Genomic DNA, 25,340 nt, shown 5'->3' with positions numbered 1-25,340 from the left:
GCTATGGAACCCTGACCTGTTCACCGGACGTGCTTGTTGCACCCTCGACAACTACTATGATTATTATTATTTGACCATGCTGGTCATTTATGAACATTTTAACATTTTAACATTTTGACCATGTTCTGTTATAATATCCACCCTGCACAGCCAGAAGAGGACTGGCCACCCCTCATAGCCTGGTTCCTCTCTAGGTTTCTTCCTAGGTTTTTGGCCTTTCTAGGGAGTTTTTCCTAGGGAGTTTTTCCTAGCCACCGTGCTTCTTTCACATGCTTTGCTTGCTGTTTGGGGTTTTAGGCTGCGTTTCTGTACAGCACTTTGAGAATATCAGCTGATGTACGAAGGGCTATATAAAAATAAATTTGAATTTGATTTGATTTTGATTTGATTTGATCAGTTCTCTGGACGGTTCTGACTTAGAATTTGTGGATAACTACAAATACCTAGGTGTCTGGTTAGACTGTAAACTCTCCTTCCAGACTCACATCAATCATCTCCAATCCAAAGTTAAATCTAGAATTGGCTTCCTATTTCGCAACAAAGCATCCTTCACTCATGCTGCCAAACATACCCTCGTAAAACTGACCATCCTACCAATCCTCGACTTCGGCGATGTCATTTACAAAATAGCCTCCAATACCCTACTCAACAAGCTGGATGCAGTCTATCACAGTGCCATCCGTTTTGTCACCAAAGCCCCATATACTACCCACCACTGCGACCTGTACGCTCTCGTTGGCTTGCCTTCGCTTCATAATCGTCGCCAAACACATTGGCTCCAGGTCATCTACAAGACCCTGCTAGGTAAAGTCCCCCCTTATCTCCGCTCACTGGTCACCATAGCAGCACCCACCTGTAGCACGCGCTCCAGCAGGTATATCTCTCTGGTCACCCCTAAAGCCAACTCCTCCTTTGGTCGTCTCTCCTTCCAGTTCTCTGCTGCCAATGACTGGAACGAACTACAAAAATCTCTGAAACTGGAAACACTTATCTCCCTCACTAGCTTTAAGCACCAGCTATCAGAGCAGCTCCCAGATCACTGCACCTGTACATAGCCCATCTATAATTTAGCCCAAACTACTACCTCTTCCCCTACTGTATTTATTTATTTTATTTATTATTTTGCTCCTTTGCACCATATTATTTATATTTTAACTTTGAACTTTCTTCAAATTATAATTCTACCATTCCAGTGTTTTACTTGCTATACTTTATTTACTTTGCCACCATGGCCTTTTTTTGCCTTTACCTCCCTTATCTCACATCATTTGCTCACATTGTATATAGTCTTATTTTTGCCTACTGTATCATTGATTGTATGTTGTTTTACTCCATGTGTAACTCTGTGTTTTTGTATGTTGTCGAACTGCTTTGCTTTATCTTGGCCAGGTCGCAATTGTAAATGAGAACTTGTTCTCAACTTGCCTACCTGGTTAAATAAAGGTGAAATAAATAAATAAAATAAATAAAAATGAAGGCCTGATTCACGCAGTCTCCTCTGAACAGTTGATGTTGAGATGTCTGTTACTTGAGCTCTGTGAAGCATTTATTTGAACCACAATTTCTGAGGCTGGTAACTCTAATGAACTTATCCTCTGCAGCAGAGGTATCTCTGGGTCTTCCTTTCCTGTGGCGGTCTTCATGAGAGCCAGTTTCATCATAGCGCTTGATTGTTTTTGTGAGTGCACTTGAAGAAACTTTCAAAGTTCTTGAAATTTGCCGGATTGATTGACCTTCATGCCTTAAAGTAATGATGGACTGTCGTTTCTCTTTGCTTATTTGAGCTGTTCTTGCTATAATATGGACTTGGTCTTTTACCAAATAGGGATATCTTCTGTATATCACCCCTACCTTGTCACAACATAACTGATCGGCTCAAACGCATTAAGAAGGAAAGAAAGTCCACAAATGAACATTTAACAAGGCACACCTGTTAATTGAAATGCATTCCAGGTGACTACCTCCTGAAGCTGGTTGAGAGAATGCCAAGAGTGTGCAAAGCTGTCATCAAGGCAAAGGGTGACTACTTTGAAGAATCTCAAATATAAAATATATTTTGATTTGATTAACACTTTTTTTGGTTACTAAATGATTCCATATGTGTTATTTCATAGTTTTGATGTCTTCACTATTATTCTACAATGTAGAAAATATAAAAAATAAAGACAACTTTTTACCAGTCAAAAGTTTTCTTTATATATATATATATTAGCTAAACAGGTGAGCATTTTGAAGTGTCACAGTGGCTCTTTTAGAAAAACCTTAACTTGCGAGAATATGGACATTTTCCAGAGAGGAAGTGGCGAAGAGAGAAGATTTGTCTGCTCGTGCCAGTTAATTACTTTACGCACCTTTGCGTATCGGCCCTCTCATTGGCTAGAATCGTCCCACCTGATCTCGCCTTCCCTCTTTGAGGACATGTATTTCCATTGTTAGAGCGGTCACTTAAGTATCTTATCAATATAATATATCATCTTTGCACCCCCCCCCCCCAATCTTCTTCATCTCTGTCTGACTGCAACCAAAAAATGTGTATTGCCGCCACCTACTGGGTGGGGTGAAAACTGAAACACTTTAACCCAGAATGGGGACTGGGGGAAAGGTGAAAAACATATTGTGACAACCCTGGGTTTATCGTCACACTATTCAAAATATCTATACCAAAGTATCTGTGGTACTACTCCTTCAGTCAGATTACAATGTCTTTCCCTTCTATCTTCGTCGCCGTCAATAAAAACACCGGCGATTTTTTTGTTATGGCTCGGCATTCAGAGAGGAGAGACCTCTGAGCTTCTCATCCAATGGTTTTTGAGGAGGCGAGGAGAAATGACGCAAGGGGAGTACCTCAATTGCTTTATCCTCGCGTCTTCTTTCTTCTACATTTGATACATTTACGTCAGTTAGCAGACGCTCTTTTCCAGAGCGACTTACAGTAGTGAGTATATATATATACTTCCATTATTTTGTATTTTTTCCCCCGTGGGAATCGAACCCACAACCCTGGCGTTGCAAACACCATTCTCTACCAACTGAGCCACACCGGACCACATTACCTCGGGTCTTTTCGGAGGTCCGGTTCATTTGGCTACGTTCAGCTAAAATAGCCGTTCATTTAGCTCATAAACGGCACTACGTTCTGTAGGCCTAGTGTTTAAAAACGAAGCTACCTAAAACCGTGAAAAAAATGATTGCAAATCTCTAATGTAAAGCCTAAAAAGTTGCCTGACATCATGTCAGATCGTGACATATGACTTCAAATACATTTCACCTGACCAAATGATTAGATGTCCTGCAAAAGAGATAGAGAAACAAATTAAAAAGCACTGCAAAAAAATGTGGTGTGGAATGGGTATCATCACAAAGGATAGTAATTCCTCACTGCAAGAACAATCTTCAGATAAATTATACCAAAAAAAAGTATCTGCAGTTTAAATCGCCAGGAGCTAAAAAAAACAGTCGTAACAGTAAGCAAATGAGAGAGTCAAATGAACCGCTCTTTCACAAATGCAATTCGGTTCCCGACGTTCATCAAAAAGACCTGTTCAAAAAAAAAGAACCGATCGTTGTTGTTCGCGAACGATTCATCACCACTAACCATGGAGTCCGGGGGATTGACAACATGATATAAAGAGCCGAAGCGGAAAGGAGCTTTACACTATAACACACTATTTTTCTCCCCCCTATAGAGTTTACAGTGGTCAAAGAAAAAACATGTGAGAGAAAAGGGGGTAAAGAAATCCACTGGAAGAACGGACTAGGAAGGCTTGATAGAAGGAAGAGGAGGCAGGACTGAGCGATTCAGGTTTGTTATTATGGTTCTCTACCAAAGAGGAAAAGTACACAGGGAAAGATACGATTCATCAATGACTTAGTTAGGTAGCTAGCTAGCTATAGTAGCTAATGACAATGATAGATGACAAAGACAATGTTTTTCATTATTGAGTATAATAGCATTAGCTAGCTAGTAGCTAACGTTAGCTAATATTAACAGTTGATCGATTGGCAAACAGGCAAAGCTAGCTAGCAAGCTAACCGTTGGCTAACTAGCAAGCGTAGCTAACTAGTTAGTTAACTTCGAACAATATCCTTTTTAAAAACGGGATGTTGGAGGGGGTTATTTCAATATTTCACCCCGACACAGACGGTAAAAACAAAAAAACATGGCTGTCGGTTTGAAACCCCGACAGGTGGTGCCTCCATAACAAAAGCGAACTAGTTAGCGTTTCGCGCTAGCTAACGTCAATGAACGATGGCTTGAGGAGGGGGGGGGGGTTGAGTTGCTTGGCAAAGTACAGTGTTTACTCAAGGTTCTCAACTCTGTGGTGGGGCCCCTTAGCTACTAGCTAGCTAGTATTTCCTGAGTTGGGAGTGTACGGAATATGAAATTGTCCTCGGAATGAAATGCAGATAAATGTGTCGTCTTTCCAAACACTTATTATTACCTTATTGTCTGTTCAGCCAAAGGTTTACCCTATCCCATTTGTTATGTATCTACCAATTAAAAAAAATAAATGTATGGAACAATTTTGCTAAAGTAGCTCTTACATTTCTGTGCATTTCTGTCTCCGCAGCCAGTGCCGTACTGATCCCCTTGGTAACGGGAACAGAACCGTTTTCCTTCTACCTCATCCGTGATGACAGAGGTGGGAGTGAAGTGGGCCTGCGACTACTGCACCTATGAGAACTGGCCGTCCGCTGTTAAGTGCACCATGTGTCGTGCACAATGTCCCAGCAGACCCATAATCACAAAGGAGACCTACATTAGCAGCCCCAGCAGTGTTACTATGGAGCCTGGTTGTGATTGGCAGGACCCTCCAAGCCCAGAGGGAAGCTGTGGTAGCCTCCTGATCTACCCAGATTCTAGTGCCAGGCCCCGTGTCAAGCCTCCCAGCGTGACTGAGAATAGCTCCAAGTGGTCCTGTCACATGTGCACCTACCTGAACTGGCCTCGTGCCATTCGCTGTACCCAGTGTCTGTGTCAGCGCCACCAGAGGACCCCCTGCAGTCCCACGGAGGCCCCCCAGACGTCAGGCTCCAACGTGGGCTACCGCCCAGCCCCTCCCCCCATGGACCCATGTACAGAGGAGTACAACGACCGGAACAGACTCAACAGACTCAACACCCGAGGTGGTGGTGGTAGCAGCAGTAGCCAGCACTGGACTTGCACTGCCTGTACTTACCAGAACTATCCCAAGACCCGGAAGTGCATCGTCTGCGACCACCCCCAGCCTCAACCTAACAACCGGGAGGCTATTCCTATAGAGCTGGCTGGGCAGTCCGAGGATGCTCCCTCATCCACATCCTCAAACATCAATGAACAGGACAGAGACAGGGCCAGGTGGAGAGGGAGTGGAGGGAGCTGCAGTAGGGGGCTGAGCGGGGGACAGAGACAGAGACAGGGACAGGGACTGAGGATGACCTCTCCACCCACCTCTAAGAGGGAGGCGGAGGTAAAGATGGACTTCCAGAGGATTGAGCTGGCGGCCGGGGCAATGGGCAGCGGAGAGGAGCAGCATCACCATCCGGAGAACATCGACTTCAAGAAGACCAAACAGATTAAGAACAGGATGAGGAAAACTGACTGGCTGTTCCTCAATGCTTGTGCAGGTGGGTGAGTGGTTATTATAGGATGTAAGTTAGTGTTAGTATACATAAAGTCCTCCTGTCTGTGATTGGACATTACACAGACACAAGATCAGGTGAAAATGAATGAAACGCTCTCGTTCCTGGCCACGCTGCAGTAGTTTACCCTGGTTGTTACTAACTGGCCACGCTGCAGTAGTTTACCCTGGTTGTTACTAACTGGCCACGCTGCAGTAGTTCACCCTGGTTGTTACTAACTGGCCACGCTGCAGTAGTTTACCCTGGTTGTTACTAACTGGCCACGCTGCTGTAGTTTACCCTGGTTGTTACTAACTGGCCACGCTGCAGTAGTTTACCCTGGTTGTTACTAACTGGCCACGCTGCAGTAGTTTACCCTGGTTGTTACTAACTGGCCACGCTGCAGTAGTTTACCCTGGTTGTTACTAACTGGCCACGCTGCAGTAGTTCACCCTGGTTGTTACTAACTGGCCACGCTGCAGTAGTTCACCCTGGTTGTTACTAACTGGCCACGCTGCAGTAGTTCACCCTGGTTGTTACTAACTGGCCACGCTGCTGTAGTTTACCCTGGTTGTTACTAACTGGCCACGCTGCAGTAGTTCACCCTGGTTGTTACTAACTGGCCACGCTGCAGTAGTTTACCCTGGTTGTTACTAACTGGCCACGCTGCAGTAGTTCACCCTGGTTGTTACTAACTGGCCACGCTGCTGTAGTTTACCCTGGTTGTTACTAACTGGCCACGCTGCTGTAGTTCACCCTGGTTGTTACTAACTGGCCACGCTGCAGTAGTTCACCCTGGTTGTTACTAACTGGCCACGCTGCAGTAGTTTACCCTGGTTGTTACTAACTGGCCACGCTGCAGTAGTTCACCCTGGTTGTTACTAACTGGCCACGCTGCAGTAGTTTACCCTGGTTGTTACTAACTGGCCATGCTGCAGTAGTTTACCCTGGTTGTTACTAACTGGCCACGCTGCTGTAGTTTACCCTGGTTGTTACTAACTGGCCACGCTGCAGTAGTTTACCCTGGTTGTTACTAATTGGCCACGCTGCAGTAGTTCACCCTGGTTGTTACTAACTGGCCACGCTGCAGTAGTTCACCCTGGTTGTTACTAACTGGCCACGCTGCAGTAGTTTACCCTGGTTGTTACTAACTGGCCACGCTGCTGTAGTTCACCCTGGTTGTTACTAACTGGCCACGCTGCTGTAGTTCACCCTGGTTGTTACTAACTGGCCACGCTGCTGTAGTTCACCCTGGTTGTTACTAACTGGCCACGCTGCTCTAGTTCACCCTGGTTGTTACTAACTGGCCACGCTGCAGTAGTTCACCCTGGTTGTTACTAACTGGCCACGCTGCAGTAGTTCACCCTGGTTGTTACTAACTGGCCAGGCTGCTGTAGTTCACCCTGGTTGTTACTAACTGGCCACGCTGCTGTAGTTCACCCTGGTTGTTACTAACTGGCCACGCTGCAGTAGTTTACCCTGGTTGTTACTAACTGGCCACGCTGCTGTAGTTCACCCTGGTTGTTACTAACTGGCCACGCTGCTGTAGTTTACCCTGGTTGTTACTAACTGGCCACGCTGCAGTAGTTCACCCTGGTTGTTACTAACTGGCTACGCTGCTGTAGTTCACCCTGGTTGTTACTAACTGGCCACGCTGCTGTAGTTTACCCTGGTTGTTACTAACTGGCCACGCTGCAGTAGTTCACCCTGGTTGTTACTAACTGGCCACGCTGCTGTAGTTTACCCTGGTTGTTACTAACTGGCCACGCTGCAGTAGTTCACCCTGGTTGTTACTAACTGGCCACGCTGCGGTAGTTCACCCTGGTTGTTACTAACTGGCCACGCTGCTGTAGTTCACCCTGGTTGTTACTAACTGGCCACGCTGCGGTAGTTCACCCTGGTTGTTACTAACTGGCCACGCTGCTGTAGTTCACCCTGGTTGTTACTAACTGGCCACGCTGCGGTAGTTCACCCTGGTTGTTACTAACTGGCCACGTTGCTGTAGTTCACCCTGGTTGTTACTAACTGGCCACGCTGCTGTAGTTTACCCTGGTTGTTACTAACTGGCCACGCTGCAGTAGTTCACCCTGGTTGTTACTAACTGGCCACGCTGCAGTAGTTTACCCTGGTTGTTACTAACTGGCCACGCTGCTGTAGTTCACCCTGGTTGTTACTAACTGGCCACGCTGCTGTAGTTTACCCTGGTTGTTACTAACTGGCCACGCTGCTGTAGTTCACCCTGGTTGTTACTAACTGGCCACGCTGCTGTAGTTTACCCTGGTTGTTACTAACTGGCCACGCTGCTGTAGTTCACCCTGGTTGTTACTAACTGGCCACGCTGCTGTAGTTTACCCTGGTTGTTACTAACTGGCCACGCTGCAGTAGTTCACCCTGGTTGTTACTAACTGGCCACGCTGCAGTAGTTCACCCTGGTTGTTACTAACTGGCCACGCTGCTGTAGTTCACCCTGGTTGTTACTAACTGGCCACGCTGCAGTAGTTTACCCTGGTTGTTACTAACTGGCCACGCTGCAGTAGTTCACCCTGGTTGTTACTAACTGGCCACGCTGCAGTAGTTTACCCTGGTTGTTACTAACTGGCCACGCTGCGGTAGTTCACCCTGGTTGTTACTAACTGGCCCAGCTACAAAGTGATGGGGGGGAGGGTCTATAGTTAGATATCACAATATTATTTTGTAAGATATTATATCGATACTTTGACTCCCAGGTATCCATTTTGTGGTGTTAGCTAGCGCTTGTCGGCTGTACCCGCGCCAAACTCTGGTATTTTTAATCCTATAGCTTATTCTTTTTAACCCCCGTGTAGTCGACGTCTACGCCACCGTGGAAATCTAATTAGCGTAATACAAAAATCCAATCGATCTGTCTTAAGTGTTTTTTTTGTATGGGCTGTGTCTCAATCCATAGCATCCTCCAATGGCGGCCTTCCGTATCTGCGGTGGGAGGTGGCCGAGCTACAGCGGTGTTTGTCAAGACACGAGACATCCAGAAAATATTGGTTTTCTCATGAAAACCTTTGTAGCGTCCCAACCGTTTGGTCTATAACCTTATGGAAAGATGAGACTCTCACGATGGTGTTCTCTGTTTTCAGGATGTCCGTTGGTCCTTACTCTCAAATTGTCTTTCATTCAGTTTTCCAGGTCTTAAACGTGACGGAGTGACTACAGTGGTTCCGTTATATTGTGCTGATGCTTAATTGATGCTACGCGAGAAAAAAACGAATAATAATTGAACGTAAAAAAAATACTCAAGCCGCATATGACCCCCGGTGAGAGCTGGGGAGAGCGACCCCCGGTGAGAGCTGGGGAGAGCGACCCTCGGGTGAGATCCGGGGAGAGAGACCCCCGGTGAGAGCGACCCACATGTACCTCTGTGTAAACGTCATGTGCGTGTGCCAGTACGAGTCAGGCTGTTGCCAGAGGACAGAGAGCAAGGTAGCCTACAGGCCTACCATTTGATAGAAACTGTGAGCTTTCTCTCTAAGCACGACTAGGCCTTGGCTATATTGAATGCACTCGAGTAGAGAGATGTTTTGTGGATACACAAGGTGTTTGTTGGAGGAATAACTATCTAGAATGAAAATAGACTTGTTACAGTTAGTGGCACAGCAGCTGCATTGTTACATAATAAACACACAACGAACTACAGTATTATTAATTAAGGGAGGGTTTAGTTAGAAGGGAATCTTGGACCCATTGAATCCCTGAGTGTTTGTCCTTGCTGTTCTGGGAGAATCTCTGTCTCTGATAGTGAAAGTATTCCCTCAGGCCTGTAGGGATGAGCAGCTACTTTGACTAGGCTGGGGAGCAGACTGTGACAGAGAGGAGGAGGAGAGGTCTGCTGTCTGTCTGGGTCCAGTGGGAGAGTGGCGACAGAGGGAGGGACAGAGTGAGCGGGAGACCGACCGGGGGGGAAGGGGAAAGAGACCGACCGGGGGGGAAGGGGAAAGAGACCGACCGGGGGGAAGGGGAAAGAGACCGACCGGGGGGGAAGGGGAAAGAGACCGACCGGGGGGGAAGGGGAAAGAGACCGACCGGGGGGGAAGGGGGAAAGAGACCGACCGGGGGGGAAGGGGAAAGAGACCGACCGGGGGGGAAGGGGGAAAGAGACCGACCGGGGGGGAAGGGGGAAAGAGACCGACCGGGGGGGAAGGGGGAAAGAGACCGACCGGGGGGGAAGGGGGAAAGAGACCGACCGGGGGGGAAGGGGGAAAGAGACCGACCGGGGGGGAAGGGGGAAAGAGACCGACCGGGGGGGAAGGGGGAAAGAGACCGACCGGGGGGGAAGGGGGAAAGAGACCGACCGGGGGGGAAGGGGGAAAGAGACCGACCGGGGGGGAAGGGGAAAGAGACCGACCGGGGGGGAAGGGGAAAAGAGACCGACCGGGGGGGAAGGGGGAAAGAGACCGACCGGGGGGGAAGGGGAAAAGAGACCGACCGGGGGGGAAGGGGAAAAGAGACCGACCGGGGGGGAAGGGGGAAAGAGACCGACCGGGGGGGAAGGGGGAAAGAGACCGACCGGGGGGGAAGGGGGAAAGAGACCGACCGGGGGGGAAGGGGGAAAGAGACCGACCGGGGGGGAAGGGGAAAGAGACCGACCGGGGGGAAGGGAAAGGCTGTCGTTGGGAGAGTAGGACTATAAAATCTGTTATACATTTAGCCTGATTCTGTTTTTTTCCTGGGTTTTTTCCAGGTTTTTGGGTATAGTTGCCCTGTAATTCAAGTGTGCACCAGCCAGAGACCCTTGTTTGATTGGTGATGTTTCTGTAGCGCTCATGTGATTTGTAGAGTTTGTAACAACAAAAAATGGCCTCCTTGATTGATACAAATAATAATGATATCATTCTGCCAGGTAAGCATAGGTTATTTTGTAGTTTGCATTTCATTGAGAAGGTTTTTGGGAATTCCTTTCCAGCTCTACCAGAAGAATGTTATCATTAGCATCGTTGCTAACGGCTACACAAAGTACACACACACACACACACACACAGATGGATTGTCCTGTGCCGTTTCAGAAAAGTTGCAGGAAAATACGAATCACTGATGCATTTTGTTAATTTCTCATGATTAACATAATTTCCTACTAAGTTCAATACATTTAGTTGATTTCCTACCAGGTTCAATACATTTAGGAATATTATTTAATTCCGTTTTAATGTCTTGATTCTGTCCACAACGTATATTTTGTAGTGGGAGGGAGAGATCGCTATCTCTTGGGGACGGTCTCCTCTAGCTGGCTCTCCTGGCGGACAGAGTGAGATCTAGAGGGACATCCCCTTCTAGCTGTCTCTCCTGAGGGACATCCCCTTCTAGCTGTCTCTCCTGAGGGACATCCTCTTCTAGCTGTCTCTCCTGAGGGACATCCTCTTCTAGCTGTCTCTCCTGAGGGACATCCTCTTCTAGCTGTCTCTCCTGAGGGACATCCTCTTCTAGCTGTCTCTCCTGATGGACATCCTCTTCTAGCTGTCTCTCCTGAGGGACATCCTCTTCTAGCTGTCTCTCCTGAGGGACATCCTCTTCTAGCTGTCTCTCCTGAGGGACATCCTCTTCTAGCTGTCTCTCCTGAGGGACATCCTCTTCTAGCTGTCTCTCCTGAGGGACATCCTCTTCTAGCTGTCTCTCCTGAGGGACATCCTCTTCTAGCTGTCTCTCCTGAGGGACATCCTCTTCTAGCTGTCTCTCCTGAGGGACATCCTCTTCTAGCTGTCTCTCCTGAGGGACATCCTCTTCTAGCTGTCTCTCCTGAGGGACATCCTCTTCTAGCTGTCTCTCCTGAGGGACATCCTCTTCTAGCTGTCTCTCCTGAGGGACATCCTCTTCTAGCTGTCTCTCCTGAGGGACATCCTCTTCTAGCTGTCTCTCCTGAGGGACATCCTCTTCTAGCTGTCTCTCCTGAGGGACATCCTCTTCTAGCTGTCTCTCCTGAGGGACATCCTCTTCTAGCTGTCTCTCCTGAGGGACATCCTCTTCTAGCTGTCTCTCCTGAGGGACATCCTCTTCTAGCTGTCTCTCCTGAGGGACATCCTCTTCTAGCTGTCTCTCCTGAGGGACATCCTCTTCTAGCTGTCTCTCCTGAGGGACATCCTCTTCTAGCTGTCTCTCCTGAGGGACATCCTCTTCTAGCTGTCTCTCCTGAGGGACATCCTCTTCTAGCTGTCTCTCCTGAGGGACATCCTCTTCTAGCTGTCTCTCCTGAGGGACATCCTCTTCTAGCTGTCTCTCCTGAGGGACATCCTCTTCTAGCTGTCTCTCCTGAGGGACATCCCCTTCTAGCTGTCTCTCCTGAGGGACATCCCCTTCTAGCTGTCTCTCCTGAGGGACATCCCCTTCTAGCTGTCTCTCCTGAGGGACATCCCCTTCTAGCTGTCTCTCCTGAGGGACATCCTCTTCTAGCTGTCTCTCCTGAGGGACATCCTCTTCTAGCTGTCTCTCCTGAGGGACATCCTCTTCTAGCTGTCTCTCCTGAGGGACATCCTCTTCTAGCTGTCTCTCCTGAGGGACATCCTCTTCTAGCTGTCTCTCCTGAGGGACATCCTCTTCTAGCTGTCTCTCCTGAGGGACATCCTCTTCTAGCTGTCTCTCCTGAGGGACATCCTCTTCTAGCTGTCTCTCCTGAGGGACATCCTCCTCTAGCTGTCTCCTTGTCAACATGGCCTATAAACACGGAGTCAAAATGACCGTTCTACCACAGCCAACATGGTATTTTTTGGAAAGCACATTTTGATTCTGAGTTCCGGCATATATAAAGTTTGTATGCGATAACAACTTCTAATTTGTTTCCAAAAACACTTCACTCGCGCTAAAGAGGGAGGCTCGCTTGGCTGGTGCTAGAACGTTCTCAAATCAAATACACCTCTGGAACGTAGATCAAGGTGTTTTATACAATGGCAAGAAAAAGCCCTTTGGAATTACCTGGATTTCTGCATAAATTTGTCATCAAATTTGATCTGTCACAACAATAGACATAGTGTGCTTAAACTAATAACACACAAATTATTGTATTTTTCTTGTCTTTATTGAATACATCATTTAAACATTCAGTGTAGCTTGGAAAAAGTATGTGAACCCCAAGGCTACTGACTTCTCCAAAAGCTAATTGGAATCCAATCAATGAGACGAGATTGGAGATGTTGGTTAGAGCTGCCCTGCCCTATAAAAAAACACTCACAAAATGTTAGTTCGCTATTCACAAGAAGCATTGCCTGATGTGAACCATGCCTTGAACAAAATAGAGCTCAGAAGATCTAAGATTAAGAATTGTTGTCTTGCATAAAACTGGAAAGGGTTACAAAAGTGTCTCTAAAAGCCTTGATGTTCATCAGTCCATGGTAAGACAAATTGTCTATAAATGGAGAAAGTTCAGCACTGTTGCTACTCTCGCTAGGAGTGGCCGTCCTACAAAGATGACTGCAAGAGCCCAGCGCAGAATGCTCAATGAGGTTAAGAAGAATCCTAGAGTTTCAGCTAAAGACTTACAGAAATCTCTGGAACATGCTAACATCTCTGTTGATGAGTCTGAGATACGTAAAACACTAAACAAGAATGGTGTTCATGGGAGGACACCACGGAAGAAGCCACTGCTGTCCAAAAAAAAACATTGCTGCACGTCTGAAGTTTACAAAAGAGCACTTGGATGTTCCACAGTGGTACTGGCAAAATATTGTGTGGACAGATGAAACTACAGTTGAGTTGTTTGGAAGGAACACACAACACTATGTGTGGGGGAAAAAAGGCACAGCACACCAACATCAAAACCTCATCCCAACTGTAAAGTATGGTGGAGGGAGCATCATGGTTTGGGGCTGCTTTGCTGCCTCAGGGCCCGGACAGCTTGCTATCATCGACGAAAAAATGAATTCCCAAGTTTATCAAGATATTTTGCAGGAGAATGTTAGGCTATCTGTCCGCCAATTGAAGCTCAACAGAAGTTGGGTGATGCAACAGGACAACAACACAGAAGTAAATCAACAACAGAATGTCTTCAACAGATGAAAATACGCCTTCTGGAGTGGCCCAGTCAGAGTCCTGACCTCAACCCGATTTGAGATGTTGTGGCATGACCTCGAGAGAGCAGTTCACACCAGACATCCCAAGAATATTGCAGAACTGAAACAGTTTTGTAAAGATGAACGGTCCAAAATTCCTCCTGACCGTTGTGCAGGTCTGATCCACAACTACAGAAAACGTTTGGTTGAGGTTATTGCTGCCAAAGGAGGGTCAACCAGTTATTAAATCCAAGGGTTTACATACTTTTCCCACCCTGCACTGTGAATGTTTACACAGTGTGTTCAATAAAGACATGAAAACATATTGTTTGTGTGTTATTAGTTTAAGCAGACTGTGTTTGTCTATTGTTGTGACCTAGATGATCAGATGAAATTTTATGACCAAATTTATGCAGAAATCCAGGTATTTCCAAAGGGTTCACATACAGTGTCTTGCCACTGTATGTCCTAATAATTGGAAACATTGCTCAGAAAACCAGGTGATTTAATCAGCGTACGCTTACTTCAAATATGACCTGACGCAGATTTAGATAAGCAGAGAAAGGTTGTTTACATGACTGTCATACTCGGCCTTCTGCCATTTTAATCAGTTTAATATCCAATTAGTAATGTTCATGTAAACATAACTCACTGATGCTTCTTTAACCTGGTTAGTGCTGACTGCTCTGCTGGGCCAAGCAGTCAGCCATCTATCAAAGCAGGAAGTTAAAAATAGCCTTGACATAACATGAGCACAACACATGACAACACTGTGACAGTCTGACCTTGGCTCTGATTTACTCCCCTCTGTCCACAGTCAGACGGTCTGTCTGGCTTTGGTCTGTTGTCGAGACACACAAAAATAATATTGTCTTGGGACATGCATATTGACCAATGACTGATGTTGACTGGGTGAGGGCTCTGTGAGGACTATATGAGGACTAGGTCTGTCATATAACTCTCACCAACTCACAGCTCATCTAACTTAGTGATGAATACATTTACTGTCCTCCCTACGGCAGATTTCTCTGTCCGGTTATGGAGTTTGTTGTTGAGACACAATATTTTCTATTGATATTTATATTGACTATCAGGCCTTTGACATCAGACCACAGTTTTATTATTTGACCTTGCTGATGAACATTAGGTCGGTTAACCTCCTCTTCTGTGACATCAGATCACCGTTTATGATTAGGTTAACCTCCTGTGACATCAGATCACTGTTTATGATTAGGTTAACCTCCTGTGACATCAAATCACTGTTTATGATTAGGTTAACCTCCTGTGACATCAAATCACTGTTTATGATTAGGTTAACCTCCTGTGACATCAAATCACTGTTTATGATTAGGTTAACCTCCTGTGACATCAAATCACTGTTTATGATTAGGTTAACCTCCTGTGACATCAAATCACTGTTTATGATTAGGTTAACCTCCTGTGACATCAAATCACTGTTTATGATTAGGTTAACCTCTCTTCTGTGATATCAGATCACTGTTTATGATTAGGTTAACCTCTCTTCTGTGATATCAGATCACCGTTTATGATTAGGTTAATCTCTCTTCTGTGACATCAGATCACCGTTTATGATTAGGTTAACCTCTCTTCTGTGATATAAGATCACAGTTTATGATTAGGTTAACCTCCTTCTGTGATATCAGATCAGTTTTATTATTTGACCTTGCTGATGAAAATTAGGTAGGCTAACCTCTCCCCCCTCTTCCATGGTCCGATGTCTGTCTCTGTCCGGCTGAGGAGGTTGTTGTTGTTGTTTAGATACAATACTGTCTTGAGTCTTTGTTGAGACAAAGTTGGTTAACACCTTGAAGGGGTACCTACTAACCTACCTAATGACTTCATGACTAGGGCTGGTACAATTACCATATAACCGACGGTTATGGATGAAGACTGTCATGAAATAAAATAACATCATAAACAGAAATATATATATATCTATATATATATAGATATAGATATATAGATATAGATATAGATATATATATATATAGATATATAGATTTATTTATATATAGATTTATTTATATATAGATTTATATATATAGAGATTTATTTTATATATATATATAGATTTATAGATTTATTTATATATATAGATTTATAGATTTTTTATATATATATATATATATATATATATATATATAGATTTATAGATTTATTTATATATATATATATATATATAGATTTAAAAAAATATATCTATCTATCATAATTGTGGAATGAACAGCCATAACATGGACTCTTAACAATGTGATGAAACTTTGTTGCTCCCTACGGAAACAAGGAAACAAGTCTTTGGTTTCCTAGGCCAGGGTTGTGCACATTATTGTTTTTGCCCCCAGCACCACACAGCTGATTCAAATAACCAACTCATCATCCAGCTTGGATTATTTCATAAAGAACAACAAAATAGCACGGTGGTCTGGGTTAGACTGCCGAGTTGAGGCAAAGGTAAGAATCTCTGGATTAACCATCTAATGCTACATAAATGTAATAATGAATAAATTGTCTGTATTTCTTTAAATTGACAATTGTGTGAACTGTCTCGTAACTTTTTTTTAAATTGACACAACCAGTTTTAGAAAAGGTTTCAGCTAGAGATGACTTGCAGGGATTTGTAGTGTTGCATGTCTACTTTGATGCTAGTTAGCATTTTGGAATATGAGTGTAAATAGAGCCGAAATATATTGATTAAAGTCATCCTTGTCCGAGAGAGATTTACATGGGTATCAAAACGTCACACCAGGACGGCCTTTTTGTTGTTGCTTGAACAAATAGTAGGACAAAAGACCACCAAATCAATGTTGGCCTGCCAGGGAACAGTGGGTTAACTGCCTTGTTCAGGGGCAGAACGACAGATTTTTACCTTGTCAGCTCGGGGATTTGAACTTGCAACCTTTTGGTTACTAGCCCAACACTCTAACCACTAGGCTACGCTGCCGCCCTGCTCAGTTAAGGTGTCAACTAGAGAGGACATGCAGGAGCTTGCAGGGATTTGTAGTCTTGCATAACGTGTACTTTGATGCTAATTAGCATTTCTTTAAAATCAGAGGAAATGGAGCTGAATGAATATTGGTAAAAGTCACCTTATCCAGAGAGATTTACATGGTTATCAAAACATCATACCAGGGTCAGCCTACACTACATGGTAATCAAAACGTCACACCAGGGTCAGCCTACACTACTACATGGTAATCAAAACGTCATACCAGGGTCAGCCTACACTACATGGTAATCAAAACGTCACACCAGGGTCAGCCTACACTACTACATGGTAATCAAAACGTCATACCAGGGTCAGCCTACACTACATGGTAATCAAAACGTCACACCAGGGTCAGCCTACACTACACACTACATGGTAATCAAAACGTCACACCAGGGTCAGCCTACACTACTACATGGTAATCAAAACGTCATACCAGGGTCAGCCTACACTACATGGTAATCAAAACGTCATACCAGGGTCAGCCTACACTACACACTACATGGTAATCAAAACGTCACACCAGGGTCAGCCTACACTACTACATGGTAATCAAAACGTCACACCAGGGTCAGCCTACACTACATGGTAATCAAAACGTCACACCAGGGTCAGCCTACACTACATGGTAATCAAAACGTCACACCAGGATCAGCCTACACTACTACATGGTAATCAAAACGTCACACCAGGGTCAGCCTACACTACTACATGGTAATCAAAACGTCACACCAGGGTCAGCCTACACTACTACATGGTAATCAAAACGTCACACCAGGGTCAGCCTACACTACTACATGGTAATCAAAACGTCACACCAGGGTCAGCCTACACTACATGGTAATCAAAACGTCACACCAGGGTCAGCCTACACTACATGGTAATCAAAACGTCACACCAGGGTCAGCCTACACTACATGGTAATCAAAACGTCACACCAGGGTCAGCCTACACTACATGGTAATCAAAACGTCATACCAGGGTCAGCCTACACTACATGGTAATCAAAACGTCACACCAGGGTCAGCCTACACTACATGGTAATCAAAACATCATACCAGGGTCAGCCTACACTACATGGTAATCAAAACGTCATACCAGGGTCAGCCTACACTACACACTACATGGTAATCAAAACGTCACACCAGGGTCAGCCTACACTACTACATGGTAATCAAAACGTCACACCAGGGTCAGCTTACACTACATGGTAATCAAAACATCATACCAGGGTCAGCTTACACTACATGGTAATCAAAACGTCACACCAGGGTAAACCTACACTACTACATGGTAATCAAAACATCACACCAGGGTCAGCCTACACTACACACTACATGGTAATGTAGAATGTTAATTTAGATCATGTAAGTGATGTGGCTCATACAATGGAATGTATTTGTTTTTCTAATGTCAGTTGAGTTGAATCAACAAATCACATGGCATATATTTTACTTCCTGCTTTGCTCCTGAATGAGGAATCCCGTTCTATTCATTATATTTCTATGGCAGCACATGCAGTCAGAAGCGGAGGATTGGAGAAAATGTGTGTCAAAGAAAACATTTTTTTTTTTTTATACAATAAAATGCTATTCGAACAGTTATTCCGGTGACCGCAATCATTTGGCTGCCCTGTCATACCACCTACTAACCTACATAATGATGTCATACCACCTACTAACCTACATAATGACATCATACCACCTACTAACCAACATAATGATGTCATACCACCTACTAACCTACATAATGACGTCATACCACCTACTAACCTATATAATGACTTCATACCACCTACTAACCTACATAATGTCATACCACCTACTAACCTACATCATGATGTCATACCAGCTACTAACCTACATCATGATGTCATACCAGCTACTAACCTACATCATGATGTCATACCACCTGCTAACTTACATAATGACGTCATACCACCTACTAACCTACATAATGACGTCATACCACCTACTAACCTACATAATGACGTCATACCACCTACTAACCTACATAATGATGTCATACCACCTACTAACCTACATAATGACGTCATACCACCTACTAACCTACATAATGACGTCATACCACCTACTAACCTACATAATGACGTCATACCACCTACTAACCTACATAATGACGTCATACCACCTAACCTACATAATGATGTCATACCACCTACTAACCTACATAATGACGTCATACCACCTACTAACCTACATAATGACGTCATACCACCTACTAACCTACATAATGACTTCATACCACCTACTAACCTACATAATGATGTCATACCACCTACTAACCTACATCATGATGTCATACCAGCTACTAACCTACATCATGATGTCATACCAGCTACTAACCTACATCATGATGTCATACCACCTGCTAACTTACATAATGATGTCATACCACCTACTAACCTACATAATGACGTCATACCACCTACTAACCTACATAATGACGTCATACCACCTACTAACCTACATAATGACGTCATACCACCTACTAACCTACATAATGACTTCATACCACCTACTAACCTACATAATGATGTCATACCACCTACTAACCTACATAATGATGTCATACCACCTGCTGACCTACATAATGCCATACCACCTACTAACCTACATAATGATGTCATACCACCTACTAACCTACATAATGACTTCATACCACCTACTAACCTACATAATGATGTCATACCACCTGCTGACCTACATAATGCCATACCACCTACTAACCTACATAATGATGTCATAACACCTACTAACCTACATAATATCATACCACCTACTAACCTACATAATGTCTTCATAACACCTACTAACCTACATAATGTCTTCATAACACCTACTAACCTACATAATGATGTCATAACTTCTACTAACCTACATAATGATGTCATAACCCATAGCCTACATAATGTCTAGCCAGGGAGTCTGTTGTTGAGATACAATACTGTCATAAGTCTGGCTGGAGAGTTTGTTGAGACACGATATTGTCTTGGGACATGCATATTGACCAATGAATGTGATATTAACAGGGTTATTAGGTTAGGTTATATTGTTATATTTATTTAACCTTTATTTAACTAGGCAAGTCAGTTAAGAACAAATTCTTATTTACGATGACGGCCTTTTTGTTGTTGCTTGAACAAATAGTAGGACAAAAGACCACCAAATCAAGTTTCATCAACTGTCCAAGGACCAAGTTAGACCGACCTCATGGTTTCAGGATACACATCGCTATGACGGTGGGAAATCTGTGTGCTGTGGGTACCCTACTCACGTTAAGCCACGCCTCTCCGTAGGATTCATCCAAGTTCTTTTCAGAAGCACGTACATAAGAAGACCGAGGTGTATTTCTCCTGAGTCCCTCTGCCTGCTGTCAATTCAGACCCTCTTCCTCCTCTCCATTATCCACCTTCACCTCCTTACCAGTGGTGTAAAGTACTTAAATAGTACTTTTAAAGTATTTTTACTCAAGTTGTTTTTTGGGGTATCTGTACTTTTATTTTACTAATTTATATTTTTGCCTACTTTTACTTCACAACATTCCTAAAGAAAATAATGTACTTTTTACTCCATACATTTTCCCTGACACCCAAAAGTACTCGTTACATTTTGGCAGGAAAATGGTCCAATTCACACACTTATCAAGAGAACATCCCTGGTCATCCCTACTTTCTCTGATCTGGTGGACTTACTAAACACAAATGCTTCGTTTGTAAATTATGTCTGAGTGTTGGAGTGTGCCCCTGGCTATCTGTAAATTATGTCTGAGTGTTGGAGTGTGCCCCTGGCTATCTGTAAATTATGTCTGAGTGTTGGAGTGTGCCCCTGGCTATCAGTAAATTATGTCTGAGTGTTGGAGTGTGCCCCTGGCTATCTGTAAATTATGTCTGAGTGTTGGAGTGTGCCCCTGGCTATCCGTCAATAAAAATAAAATTGTGCCTTCTGGTTTGCTTAATATAAGGAATTTGAAACGGTTTATACTTTTACTTTTGATACTTGGGTATCTTTAAAACCAAATACTTTTATACTTTTACTCAAGTAGTGTTTTTACTGGGAGACTTTCATTTTTACTTGAGTTGTTTTCTATTAAGGTATCTTTACTTTTACTCAAGTATGACAATTGAGTACTTTTTCCACCTCTGCTGTCATATCAGTGCTCTCTTCCTCCTCCTCCTCTTCCTCCTTACTCAAATGAGATAAAGGATACCTCCCAAATGACTCCCTATATAGTGCACTACTGTTGACCAAAGCCCTATGGGGGACTAGGAACAGTAACCTACATATTGGCTTCATAAAGCCTACTAACCTACATAATGACTTCATAATGCATACTAACCTACATAAGGACTTAGGACCAAAGCCCTATGGGGGCTGTAGATTAATTGGCAGTGACTAGGAACAGTATGGAGCCCATTCAGTATGTGATGGAAAATGATGTAGGTCTTTTAATGAACACCACAGCCTGTCAATTACATCTAGCATTTTATAACCAGCTTTCTGTATGGGGACGTACCTCTGGAGCCGATCCAAGCTTCAATCCATTCAGATACTGTTGCAGAAGCTGCACATTTGGGACATCATATTTCAAATGGGAAAGCTTCTACGTCTGTAATGCAATGATATGAATGTTGACGATTTTAAACTTTCCTTACAGGTGTATTTCAACATCAAGGGATATTTTTTTATTACCTAGGCTACACACAAAACAATGTAGTAGGACTATATCTCATAACAATGTCCATGTACAATATCTCTTCTTTAATGGCCACGCTAGACATAATATTTCAATTGGAAAGCTCATGTATCTGTCTGCAATGACATGAATGTTGACGATGCAAACTTGCTTCATGGGTTGGATGTACGTCAAAGTAAATTGAGGGACGTTATCTAGGCTAAAGGCCTACACAAAGCGAAGCAAGCGTACAGGCCTAGACCTACAATATATATCTTAACAATGACCAGCCTGACTGTTCACGGCCAGCTCTACAGGCCTAGACCTACAGTATATCTCTTAACAATGACCAGCGTGACTGTTCACTGCCAGCTCTACAGGCCTAGACCTACAGTATATCTCTTAACAATGACCAGCCTGACTGGCTGACTGTTCACTGCCAGCTCTACAGGCCTCGACCTACAGTATATCTCTTAACAATGACCAGCCTGACAGCTTGACTGTTCACTGCCAGCTCTACAGGCCTCGACCTACAGTAAATCTCTTAACAATGACCAGCCTGACTGTTCACTGCCAGCTCTACAGGCCTTGACCTACAGTATAACTCTTAACAATGACCAGCCTGACTGTTCACTGCCAGCTCTACAGGCCTCGACCTACAGTATATCTCTTAACAATGACCAGCGTGACAGCTTGACTGTTCACTGCCAGCTCTACAGGCCTTGACCTACAGTAAATCTCTTAACAATGACCAGCCTGACCTTTCACTGCCAGCTCTACAGGCCTCGACCTACAGTATATCTCATAACAATGACCAGCCTGACAGCCTGACTGTTCACTGCCAGCTCTACAGGCCTCGACCTACAGTAAATCTCTTAACAATGACCAGCCTGACTGTTCACTGCCAGCTCTACAGGCCTCGACCTACAGTATAACTCTTAACAATGACCAGCCTGACTGTTCACTGCCAGCTCTACAGGCCTAGACCTACAGTATATATCTTAACAATGACCAGCCTGACTGCCTGACTGTTCACTGCCAGCTCTACAGGCCTCGACCTACAGTATATCTCTTAACAATGACCAGCCTGACAACTTGACTGTTCACTGCCAGCTCTACAGGCCTCGACCTACAGTAAATCTCTTAACAATGACCAGCCTGACTGTTCACTGCCAGCTCTACAGGCCTAGACCTACAGTATAACTCTTAACAATGACCAGCCTGACTGTTCACTGCCAGCTCTACAGGCCTTGACCTACAGTATAACTCTTAACAATGACCAGCCTGACTGTTCACTGCCAGCTCTACAGGCCTCGACCTACAGTATATCTCTTAACAATGACCAGCGTGACAGCTTGACTGTTCACTGCCAGCTCTACAGGCCTTGACCTACAGTAAATCTCTTAACAATGACCAGCCTGACTGTTCACTGCCAGCTCTACAGGCCTCGACCTACAGTATAACTCTTAACAATGACCAGCCTGACTGTTCACTGCCAGCTCTACAGGCCTCGACCTACATTATATCTCATAACAATGACCAGCCTGACTGTTCACTGCCAGCTCTACAGGCCTCGACCTACAGTATAACTCTTAACAATGACCAGCCTGACTGTTCACTGCCAGCTCTACAGGCCTCGACCTACAGTATAACTCTTAACAATGACCAGCCTGACTGTTCACTGCCAGCTCTACAGGCCTCGACCTACAGTATATCTCATAACAATGACCAGCCTGACTGTTCACTGCCAGCTCTACAGGCCTCGACCTACATTATATCTCTTAACAATGACCAGCCTGACAGCTTGACTGTTCACTGCCAGCTCTACAGGCCACGACGTACAGTAAATCTCTTAACAATGACCAGCCTGACTGTTCACTGCCAGCTCTACAGGCCTCGACCTACAGTATATCTCATAACAATGACCAGCCTGACAGCCTGACTTTTCACTGCCAGCTCTACAGGCCTCGACCTACAGTATATCTCTTAACAATGACCAGCCTGACAGCTTGACTGTTCACTGCCAGCTCTACAGGCCTCGACCTACAGTAAATCTCTTAACAATGACCAGCCTGACTGTTCACTGCCAGCTCTACAGGCCTAGACCTACAGTATAACTCTTAACAATGATCAGCCTGACTGTTCCCTGCCAGCTCTACAGGCCTCTACCTACAGTATATCTCTTAACAATGACCAGCCTGACAGCTTGACTGTTCACTGCCAGCTCTACAGGCCTCGACCTACAGTAAATCTCTTAACAATGACCAGCCTGACTGTTCGCTGCCAGCTCTACAGGCCTAGACCTACAGTATATCTCATAACAATGACCAGCCTGACTGTTCACTGCCAGCTCTACAGGCCTAGACCTACAGTATATCTCTTAACAATGACCAGCCTGACAGCTTGACTGTTCACTGCCAGCTCTACAAGCCTCGACCTACCGTATATCTCTTAACAATGACCAGCCTGACTGTTCACTGCCAGCTCTACAGGCCTCGACCTACAGTAAATCTCTTAACAATGACCAGCCTGACTGTTCGCTGCCAGCTCTACAGGCCTAGACCTACAGTATATCTCTTAACAATGACCAGTCTGACTGTTCACTGCCAGCTCTACAGGCCTCAACCTACAGTATAACTCTTAACAATGACCAGCCTGACTGTTCACTGCCAGCTCTACAGGCCTAGACCTACATTATAACTCTTAACAATGACCAGCCTGACTGTTCACTGCCACCTCTACAGGCCTCGACCTACAGTATATCTCTTAACAATGACCAGCCTGACAGCTTGACTGTTCTCTACAGGCCTAGACCTACAGTATAACTCTTAACAATGACCAGCCTGACTGTTCACTGCCAGCTCTACAGGCCTCTACCTACAGTATATCTCTTAACAATGACCAGCCTGACAGCTTGACTGTTCACTGCCAGCTCTACAGGCCTCGACCTACAGTAAATCTCTTAACAATGACCAGCCTGACTGTTCGCTGCCAGCTCTACAGGCCTAGACCTACAGTATATCTCATAACAATGACCAGCCTGACTGTTCACTGCCAGCTCTACAGGCCTCGACCTACAGTAAATCTCTTAACAATGACCAGCCTGACTGTTCACTGCCAGCTCTACAGGCCTAGACCTACAGTATAACTCTTAACAATGACCAGCCTGACTGTTCACTGCCAGCTCTACAGGCCTCGACCTACATTATATCTCTTAACAATGACCAGCCTGACAGCTTGACTGTTCACTGCCAGCTCTACAGGCCACGACGTACAGTAAATCTCTTAACAATGACCAGCCTGACTGTTCACTGCCAGCTCTACAGGCCTCGACCTACAGTATATCTCATAACAATGACCAGCCTGACAGCCTGACTTTTCACTGCCAGCTCTACAGGCCTCGACCTACAGTATATCTCTTAACAATGACCAGCCTGGCAGCTTGACTGTTCACTGCCAGCTCTACAGGCCTCGACCTACAGTAAATCTCTTAACAATGACCAGCCTGACTGTTCACTGCCAGCTCTACAGGCCTAGACCTACAGTATAACTCTTAACAATGATCAGCCTGACTTTTCCCTGCCAGCTCTACAGGCCTCTACCTACAGTATATCTCTTAACAATGACCAGCCTGACAGCTTGACTGTTCACTGCCAGCTCTACAGGCCTCGACCTACAGTAAATCTCTTAACAATGACCAGCCTGACTGTTCGCTGCCAGCTCTACAGGCCTAGACCTACAGTATATCTCATAACAATGACCAGCCTGACTGTTCACTGCCAGCTCTACAGGCCTAGACCTACAGTATATCTCTTAACAATGACCAGCCTGACAGCTTGACTGTTCACTGCCAGCTCTACAAGCCTCGACCTACCGTATATCTCTTAACAATGACCAGCCTGACTGTTCACTGCCAGCTCTACAGGCCTCGACCTACAGTAAATCTCTTAACAATGACCAGCCTGACTGTTCGCTGCCAGCTCTACAGGCCTAGACCTACAGTATATCTCTTAACAATGACCAGCCTGACTGTT

The 25,340-nt window shown here is 44.8% G+C and overlaps 1 protein-coding gene across 1 annotated transcript in view; it reads left to right on the top strand.

Annotated features, from left to right (window-relative positions):
• The first annotated feature begins 3,555 nt into the window (after window positions 1–3,555).
• Window positions 3,556–25,340, top strand: part of LOC106613841 (ubiquitin thioesterase ZRANB1) — a 92,130-nt gene continuing 70,345 nt past the window's right edge. Inside the window, exons 1-2 of the mRNA XM_082978776.1 lie at window positions 3,556–3,802; window positions 4,572–5,607. Coding sequence (XP_082834902.1) covers window positions 4,635–5,607 — 973 coding nt within the window. The 5' untranslated portion in view covers window positions 3,556–3,802; window positions 4,572–4,634. The remainder of the gene's footprint in view (window positions 3,803–4,571; window positions 5,608–25,340) is intronic.

Source organism: Salmo salar, chromosome 01 (assembly GCF_965601325.2).
Source record: "Salmo salar chromosome 01, fSalSal1, whole genome shotgun sequence".
In the NCBI taxonomy this organism is placed as follows: Eukaryota; Metazoa; Chordata; class Actinopteri; order Salmoniformes; family Salmonidae; genus Salmo; species Salmo salar.
Note: the sequence above shows the minus strand (reverse complement) of the source record. Positions and strands in the feature narration are given on the sequence as shown.